Source organism: Pinus tabuliformis, chromosome 8 (genome assembly GCF_031772625.1).
Source record: "Pinus tabuliformis cultivar Carrire ecotype Pingquan chromosome 8, CPIR1, whole genome shotgun sequence".
In the NCBI taxonomy this organism is placed as follows: Eukaryota; Viridiplantae; Streptophyta; class Pinopsida; order Pinales; family Pinaceae; genus Pinus; species Pinus tabuliformis.
The window spans coordinates 1,377,504,350-1,377,513,975 of NC_142294.1; the positions used below are offsets into that span (position 1 = coordinate 1,377,504,350).

Sequence of the window (9,626 nt, forward strand, 5' to 3'; positions counted from 1 at the left end):
AGATTAGTTTGTGCTGGATCTGGAAATTTACTCGTGTAAACAAGGCCATTGCCATGAAGAAATTCAATCAATTGTTTCGGAAGTCAGTTATCAATAAGAAATCCAGTCCAAGGATTGAGACCAACCTTCAAATGTGAACCATCACCCACTTTCCATGCTAATACCGAATTAATCAAAGAGAAAGAGGAGAGAACAACTTTCTTGATGATAGAAACATTGGTTTTCGATTTATTGGGTAAATGAATCCAATCCTCTAATTACAAAGGGTGTATATATTTCACATACACCAATTTCGTCCAAAGAGAGGGAATTTTTAATAATCTCTAGCCAAATTTAGTTGCTAAAGCTTTTGAAAACAAATGTAAGTCCTTTAAACCCCAGCCTCTAAAGCTTTAGGATAAGTCATTATTTCCTAGCTTACCCATGGAAGAACAAAGTGATCTGATGAACCTGACCATAGAAATGTACCACAAAGGATATTTATATTATTTAAAATATATTTTGGAATCAAGGCAAGTGACATCCAATACACTGGTATTGCCTCAATACTGATTTGATAAGAACTAGTCTTACAACTCCAAAAACCCATCTTAAGCTCTAGTGCTTAATCCTTTTCTCAATTTTTGCTATTAACGAAACCCAATCAACCAAACCCAATCTACAACTTTATATCAGTTAGTCTTTAACCTAAATCCCAAAGATTTAAGTCCCACCTCAATCTCACTTATAACAAGCGGAAAAATACTTCGCTAAGAAGCCAGATCTTCAACATTCATGGGATATAGAACTTACTCCCCTAGAACTCACTAGTTTTCATGGGATATAGAACTTGTAATAATACATATATAAAAATATATTATTAACTTAGAGCTCACTAGTTTTTTTGCGAGGATCACCAATTTTGAAGAAAAATTTGTAATGTAATTAACTAATTAATAAAATTTTTACATTCTTCTGAAATTTTGAAACAAAAAATTATTATTTATATATTATTAATTTGACAGGTACCATTTTCTCAAATTTTAAAACAAAAAATAATTATTTATATATTATTAACTTTGGCAATTACAGTCTTCTCAACTTCTCAAATTTTAGTCTTCTCAAATTTTGAAACAAAAAGTCATTATTTCTTTAATATAACTCAAGTCTATTTCTTTTATGTGCCAAGGTCTTTCATCGATGCTTTGAGATCTCAAATCGTGGGGAATAATGGAATTTCCATTAAGCACTAGTTTGAATTCAAATACCAACTTATGAAGAGTTCAAAAGCATGAATATGTTAAATACTAAACAAACTATCATTCCTTTTTATTATTAATTTTTTTAATGTTAAAATATGTATTTATTTGTTTGTTTGAGAAATTATTGCTCATGTTAAACTATTTTATTTCTTACAAGTAAATAACTCGAGAGTGGAAGAGGTGCACACACCACTTTATATACGATTATGAAGTTCGTAATATCATTTAACTTTAGTCCGTGGCCTTGAACAAGGCACATAACTTAGTATTATCTCACAAGCAGAATTTTGCGTGCACAGGAACCTCCTGCAATACAGCCAGATTATATTACAGGTTTTCGTACAGCAGCATACGCGAGTGACAGGACCGCAAGTATGGAAAACAATGGAATTGTTTTTACTATGATTTTTTTTTTTTTTGGCATTTTTTTGGAATTTGGTAGAAAATTTTGTGGGGAAATTTTGATTTATGTTATTTAAATTAGTTTTTTTTAATGTATATATGTGGATTCAGCGTTCTGAAAAATTTTAGGGCATTTCTAATATGCAGGGGTTACCTATCAAAATTATGATTCCAATAAATTCCTACTAGATTTTAGAAAAATTAAACCAGAAAAATCCACCCAAAAAACTTCCAAAAAATCACACTAAAACAATCTGAAAAACAACCTAGACCACTAAATAATTATTGGACATTGAATTGAACATCACAAATAAAAAAAATTGAATTTTACCTTCCAGTCCACCGATGATATGAATATAAAAACACACTGTATTCCAGAAAAATCCACTCAAAAAACTTCCAAAAATTCACATTAAAAATAAACTGAGAAACAACCACGACTACTAGATAATGGTTGGGCATTGGAGTGAGCATCACAAATGTAACGAAATTTGAATTTTACATTAGCCGTCCACCGAAAAATATTTTACTAAGTTAAAATAAAAATCATATCATCTCTTTAATAATTATTAATAATTTATGTTTGGAAGGTATACAATCAAATCAAATCAAATCGAAATACTAAAAACTTATCTCAAAACTTATCTCAATTCATGAAATACAGATGGCTTTGGTTCATGAAATGAAAGGATATCTCCTATTCGTAAGAAAATTGAATTGCTTATAAACAATTATACATATTCTTGAATTCAAAATAAGAAACATGATTTTGAATTTAAAATAGCAAATATATAATAAATATAGCTGTGAGATCAGTCATTACTTTTTACCCGAAATATGTATTCATTACTATCAAATATGTAAATTTGACCGTGTAGACAATCACCGACACTCCATGGCCTTTCTCCAAGTACCAATTCTCTATTTCACAGTAATCACTGATCATTAATTTCCCCTTGGGTAATGTAATACGCGGAGAGAAGTCCAACAATAAACTGGGATAATATAATGCGATAAAGCGTTTGCAGATTTTCACCTCGGCTCTAAGATGCCTGATGAAGGATCGGCAGCTGCAGAGTGGATATCGGATGGTGTACTAGAAGTTGCTGTACTGCCTGATGTTTTATGAGGGGCAGGTACGCCCACGCTATGCAGATCTATGAAAGGGGGGCTTGTGGGCGAAGGAAGATGTTCTTTCTCAGAGGTCAGCATCGACACCACACGAGACATTGAAGGCCTCAACGCTGCAGCTGCTTGTGTGCACAGAAGACCAATTTTAATGACCCTAATCCCTTCCTCCCAAGAATAACTACCCTCCAATGTGGGATCCATAACTTCCAAAGCTCTCTCTGCGTTATACAGTTTCCATGTCTGGTAATTGACCAATATCAACCACGCATACAACTTTAGTTAGCAACGAATCATAATTATAACAACATTTTCGAAAATATCTACTTCAAAGATGAGATCCACAATGGCTGTACCCGTTCGATGAGAAACTCCGTGTCTTGAGCTGAACTCTGATTCTTTCTTCCGCTGATAATCTCAAGTACCAGCACTCCAAAGCTGAATACATCCGCTTTCTCTGTTAGCTGTCCGCGGTACGCGTACTCAGGTGCCATGTAACCTCTGCACAATACGATGTACAATGAAATCTCCATATCTTAACCGTCTCAAAATTATATGAACCATATTTTGGAGAGAATTCTTACAAAGTTCCTGCAACTTTAGTGCTGACGTGGCTTTTATCGTCTTCAAACAGTTTGGCTAACCCAAAGTCTGTTATTTTGGGTTTGTGTTTATTATCGAGTAAAATATTGCTTGCTTTAATATCTCTATGAATGATTCGAATTTCAGATTCCTCGTGAAGATAGGCCAGCCCACGCGCAGTTCCAACTATGATTTCATACCTCTGTCTCCAATCAAGTAAATGGCGTTTTTCTATATCTGCAAAACATACACCAAAAAGATTAGCAAGGTACAAAACAAACTCAAAACTCGAACAAATCAGGATCGGTGCAGCGATTAAAGAGGGAGAAGCAACCGAATATAATATTGTCGAGGCTACTGTTCTGGAGATATTCGTAAACTAGTAGCCTTTCTGAGTTTTCAACTGAGCAACCAAGCAATTTGACTAGATTCCTGTGCTGAACACGACTGATGAGATTTGCTTCATTCAAAAATTCAGCATCTCCTTGACTTGAACCTATTTTCAGCCGTTTAACTGCAACCTCTCTGCCATCTGGTAGATCCCCCTGCCGATCAAGAAGCATCATGCCAGGTCAAAAATATTTCTATGGTTTAACCATTAACAATGGTATCTACATTAAAATAAATTAAACTGGATGTAACACGAAACGCTCACTTTAAAGACGGATCCAAAACCGCCTTCGCCAAGCTTTCTCTCTGCGTGAAAATTAGACGTGGCCCCTCTCAAAGTCTCGTATTTGAAAATAAGTTCCGGATTCGCTATAGTCGCAGACAAGCTAATTGCTCCTTCGTGTCCTGCGGAAAATAGTTACAAAGTCTTTAATTACCTTGCGAAAAAGAAATAGTAAAGTGGTTCATAATATGCAAGATAGCGGTCATTGAATCGTAACAATTTCAAAACCTCTCATTTGAGAAATACGTTTCCAAATTTTCCTTTTGCAAAGGGATATGGCTGCAACTAATCCAACCGTAGTGGCTGCCACTCCCAGAGTTACCCGAAGCACGTTAGATCTTTTTGCTTCTGCAAATTTGCACAAGAAATCTCAGATAACTCGCACCAAGTCTCAAAATCTCACAAATCACCAAAACAAAATCTTTACAAAACCCCCAGAATATTCCTGAAAATTATAAACTATGTGAAAAAAGATACTTGATACTGGAGGGCTTTCTGTCGGCGAGGGCAACGGTGATGGTGATGGCGACGGCGAGATAATTGGAGGATTGAAAAATGGATAAAGCTCGGAACGCAAGTAGCAGTTCACAGATCCGAATTGTGATCCAACAGCTCCAGCTGTGCAGTTGTCATATATTTTGGACAACGCAAACTTCAGGCACGCCTCGCAGTCTTCTTTGGACAGAGCGTCCCAACACTGCGCCAAGCTGTAGATAAGAACTGTGGAATTATAGGGCGCAACGTCTTGCTCCGCAGAAAAAAGATTGGGACTCTTCGCAGCTTTATAAAGAACATTTTGGAGCATGTCCCTAATAGTAATTGTGAACTCTGGCTGACTGTTTACCCCGCCATTGCATATAAGAAAGTTCTCTGCGCTCTCATTAAAATTGTTGGAAAAACTATGATTGTCGTAACGTAATAAGCAGGCATCTAGTATAATGGACGCAGAAGTTTTGTTGCATTCTCCAACAATACGAGTGCCGATACCAGTGCCGGATATAATCGCGGCTTTTGCAGTGGCTACGCACTGTTTGCAATCGGAGGAGTTTAAATCTCCCCTGCATTGGGCAAACCCATAAACCGTACTGTGGCTGTTTTGCCCGTCATCATGACTAGATGTATTGAATCCACTGGTAGAAACGTTCCCAACCAGTGAATCCAGAACCTGGTTTAGATTACTCTGAAAAGCGCTACCGTTGGTATATTCGCTATTCTCACAAAACCGTTTAACGGGAATATTGAACGGATCAGCAGCTGAGAGGGGCATAAGGATAGACACACTTACGATAAGGAAGAGGCTGCTAATTAAATCTTTCATCTTCATCGCCATTGTCCACGGGTTCCTCTATTCTAATTAGATGAGTGGAGGTGGTTCGGCAATGGCGTTGGCAAGTTCAAGTTATAGCATTCGTTTTCAGTCTCGTATTCCATGATCCCTTCAAGGTCGTCACAACTGGTTTTGGCCGAAATGGCTGACTGTTGACCAAAGCCAGTCGTCGCATCATGCATGTGGCTTCCGTAGAATTCGCAGACGAACGCGGGAATAAATTATCTGTACTATGTGGTAGCCAGACACCCTTTCACACAGCCCATTGAAACAAGAAAAGATATTTTAGTCTCCACGAAGTTTGTGATCTAAAATTAACAGTCGCCTCAAATATTACCTTCACAAGTTTCGTGCCTTGATTCGAGTTTGAGGAGTGTTGTTTATTTGGCTTTTTTTCTCCCAGAGGCAAACAGGTTAATTTTATTTAATATATAAAATTATATGACTTAAAAAAACGTATGTATTCAAGTATGAGGATCCACGGGGATTCGTCTAAAAAGGGATCATATAGCTTTTTAAAATTTATTACATAAAAAGAAGTTCCTCTTTGAAACTTTAGTCACTCCTGTTATCTTATATGGCTGTGAAGTTTGGGGCTGCAGCATCTCAGAGAATCGTGGAGGAAGATTGAGCAAATCCAGAAGCGTTTTATAACTTATAACCTGAAAATTAAAAGTAATACACCCTATCCTATTCTCCTTATAGAAGCAGGTCTTTCTTCTATTGAGAGCCTAGCTATGCTCAGGTTTCTGATGTACAAGCACAAGCTCAATAACATAGACAATCATAGACTTCCTAAGCTAGCTTTAAATTCCAGCCAAAACCACCTAAGGCTTAACCGAGGATGGCATAAGGACACAAGGGCCTGGTTAAACTATTGGGAGATCAATGAGAATGATGCTTTGCAAAACATAAATAACATTAAACATATTGTTACTTCTAAGTTCAAAGAAAAATTGTGGTGTGAGAAAGATTTAGCGTCTAAAAGAAAATTAAGTTATTATAAGAAGGTCATCAACCCCACCCTTGAAGATCAAAAGTATCTCTCTATTCTAACTAGCTCAAAAAAGAAAATTAATATAGCAAAGATTAGAACGAATTCTCATGAGCTCCATAGTGAGACTGGCCGCTGGGTAGTTCCTAAAACGCCATGGATGGAAAGGTTATGCCATATTTGTGAGAATAAGAGCATCGAGGATGAAAACCACTTCCTCTTAGAGTGCCCTGCATACAACCACATTAGATCTCAATTTCACAACCTTTGTTACAATACTGACCTTTCTAACCTTTTACAATGCCAAAATTATAGTGAACTCGGGAGGCTTCTCTCCAAGCTTTTTGAGCATCGGAATAAAATCTTAAATCAAAATAAATAATTTGTCTTTTTAGGTCCGATAGATCATTATTTGGTCTAAGTGGACGTTAACAACCATCATCATCATCATATTTTCTTTCAAAATAACTAAAGTATGCTAAACAATAGTACAAAATATGAAAAGAGACTCAAAACATTAATTGTTATATCAAATAAGTAAAAATGTACAAAGAAATAAAAAAATTCACAAAAATGTTAATGAAGCATGCGAGCCAAAAGAAGACCGTCAAAACTTATCAACTCGATCAATTAATAGTTTATAATAAAATTCATAGAGTTAATCATTTTGTTGTTCTTTAATCACCAAAGGTCCAAAAATCCACTAGCATGCTTTTTTTAGAAAGATCACATGCTTGATTCTTGAGTTTTCTAGAAACATGAAGCACTAAAAATGAGTAAAAGTATCTTTTAGCTTTGATATTTCTTCCCAAGGCAATAGTCTCATGTTGTGATATTTGTAAGTTCTTTTGACCTAATTTTTAACCAATATAGAGTCTTTAAAGACTTATAAATGATCCATTCTTTTCTCAATTGCAAATATAAGTAACAATTTTAAAGATAAGAGCTTTGCATAGTTGTTTGACCTTGCTCCCAAACCCATTTTTAGAGAGAAAGAATGAGTCTCTGAAAGATGAAGTACAAATCCTCCATCATGGTCTCCTTGTGAAGCCCGGTCAAATAATGCCCAAGGATGTGCTCTATCAATGACTACCAGATTGAGAATTATATTATTATTGTCCTTTTGGTCCTTTTGGAGAAGGTCATAAATAGCTAAGACATGTGTCATAGAAAACTTAATAGGAATGAGACAATCTTCAATGTTAACTCTATTTCTTGTAAGTCAAACTCCCCAAACTATTAAAAGGGTTAAGACTCAATGTGTTGTGTTCTCCCTCATTGAGAGCCATTGAAACCAAGCCTCCATTAACTCTTCACACAACTAAATACCCATATATCAGAGCTTTGTCATAACATATTGCCAAACACCTTTAAAATAGGGGCACAACAAGAACAAATGATTGAGGTATTCTTCTTCAGCTCTGCATAGAGCGTGCATCTGTTAGTACCTTGAAAACATCTCCTTGTCAAGTTGTCCCAAGTTGCCATTTAGTTAGAGGCTAGTGAACACCACATGAAAAGCGTTGATTTTGCAGTACCTTTAATTTTCCATAAAAGTTTCCACTAGTCCTCATGAATATCTTGAAATCAATCAGAAATAAGAAAGGTATATCTAGATTTTGTCGTATAAACCCCATGGGGATCATGGGACCAAATCAACTCATCCTCCTCTTGTACTAATTTGATATGTGATGGATGTAAACTACCAATATATCAAGTCTAAAAATGATGAAGGTGCAAGGGTATGCCTAAATGATTGGTCGAGACCCAACCCCGAGTCCATAGATTAGTTTTTCTTGTATCTGCAAATTAGCTTAGGTAAACAAGGCCATTGAAATTAAAGAATTCAATCAATTGTTCTAGAAGTTTGTGACCATTAAGACTTCGAGTCCAAGGATCGAGACCAACCTTTAACTATGAGCCATTACCCATTTTCTGTACGAATTCCAAATCAATCAAAGAGAAAGAGGAGAGAACAAATTTCTAGATGATAGAAACATTGCTTTTCATTTTATTGGGTAAAAAAATCAAGTCGTCTGACTACGAAGGGTGTATATATTTCATATACACCACTTCAGTCCAAAGAGAGTGAGTTTTTAATAAACTCCATCTAGCTTTAGATGCTAAAGATTTTGAAAACAAATGTAAGTCCTTTAAATCCTAGCCTCCAAAAGCTTTAAGAATAGCTATTCTTGTCGAGCTTACCCATGGAAGAAAAGAGTGATCTTATGAACCTAACCATAGAAATTTACCACGAAGTTTATTTATCTCATTTAAAATGTCGTTTTGACTCTAGGCAAGTGACATTTAATAAACTAGCATTGCATCAAGGACTGATTTGATAAGAACCAGTCTTCCAGCTCTAGAAAGCCATCTTAAGCTCCAATGTTTAATACTTTTCTTAATTTTTGCTATTAATTAAACCTAATCTGCAGCTTTATCTGTGTTAGGCTTTAACCTAAATCCCAAATATTTCAATCCCACATAAATCTCAACTACAACAAAGGGACAAGTACCTTGATAAAAAATCCAAATCTTCAACATTCAACCCACAAATAGATAGAGTTAATATTCATACTTGTAGCAGTTTCAAAGAGAGCAAGAGCATTTTTTATGGTTTTACCATCTCTGCTTGTACCATCACAAAAGATAAGGATGTCGTCTAGAAATAGTAAATGTGAGGTGTAGAGCCCAACAACTATACAATATCCTTTCAAAGAACCCCTCCTTTTAGCCTCCCTAAAAATTGAACTTAACCCTTCAACGACCAATAAAAATAACAAAGACGATAATGGACATCCTTGTTGAATACCTCTTTGAACATGAAAAAAAATTAAAATTAATCCATTAATATGTATAAGGAAGGAAATAGAAATTATGCAACTCATAATCTAGTCAAAAATAAGAAAACTAAACCCCAAATGTGTAAGCAATAAATGAATATAGTTCAACTTACCCGATCATTAATATGTATACTGAACAGAAATAGAAATTATGCAACTCATAATCTAGTCAAAAATAAGAAAACTAAACCCCAAAAGTGTAACCAATAAATGAATATAGTTCAACTTACCCGATCATGTGCTTTTGAAAAGTCAATCTTCATAATTCCACCTTTGATATTCCTTAATTTTAGACAATGTAGTCCCTCTTGCGCTATTACAATAGCTTCATGGATCTCACACCCTTCAAGGAAGCAAAACTACTCTTTTCATATCGCTTAAGATAAGATTGGCCTGAAACGAAAGGCTATGATGTTAGCAATGGCCTTATATATGG

General features: G+C 35.5%; 1 protein-coding gene across 1 annotated transcript; it reads right to left on the reverse strand.

The window, feature by feature from the left end:
* Positions 1-2,675: 2,675 nt before the first annotated feature.
* Positions 2,676-5,432, reverse strand: LOC149240642 (cysteine-rich receptor-like protein kinase 2). Its single transcript, XM_089370252.1, has 7 exons — positions 4,504-5,432; positions 4,273-4,374; positions 4,009-4,148; positions 3,688-3,898; positions 3,356-3,590; positions 3,128-3,272; positions 2,676-3,014 (listed from the first exon to the last, which is right to left on the reverse strand). Exons 1-7 carry the CDS (start codon positions 5,354-5,356, stop codon positions 2,676-2,678), a joined length of 2,025 nt encoding a protein of 674 aa, XP_089226378.1. The 5' UTR covers positions 5,357-5,432.
* Positions 5,433-9,626: the final 4,194 nt, after the last annotated feature.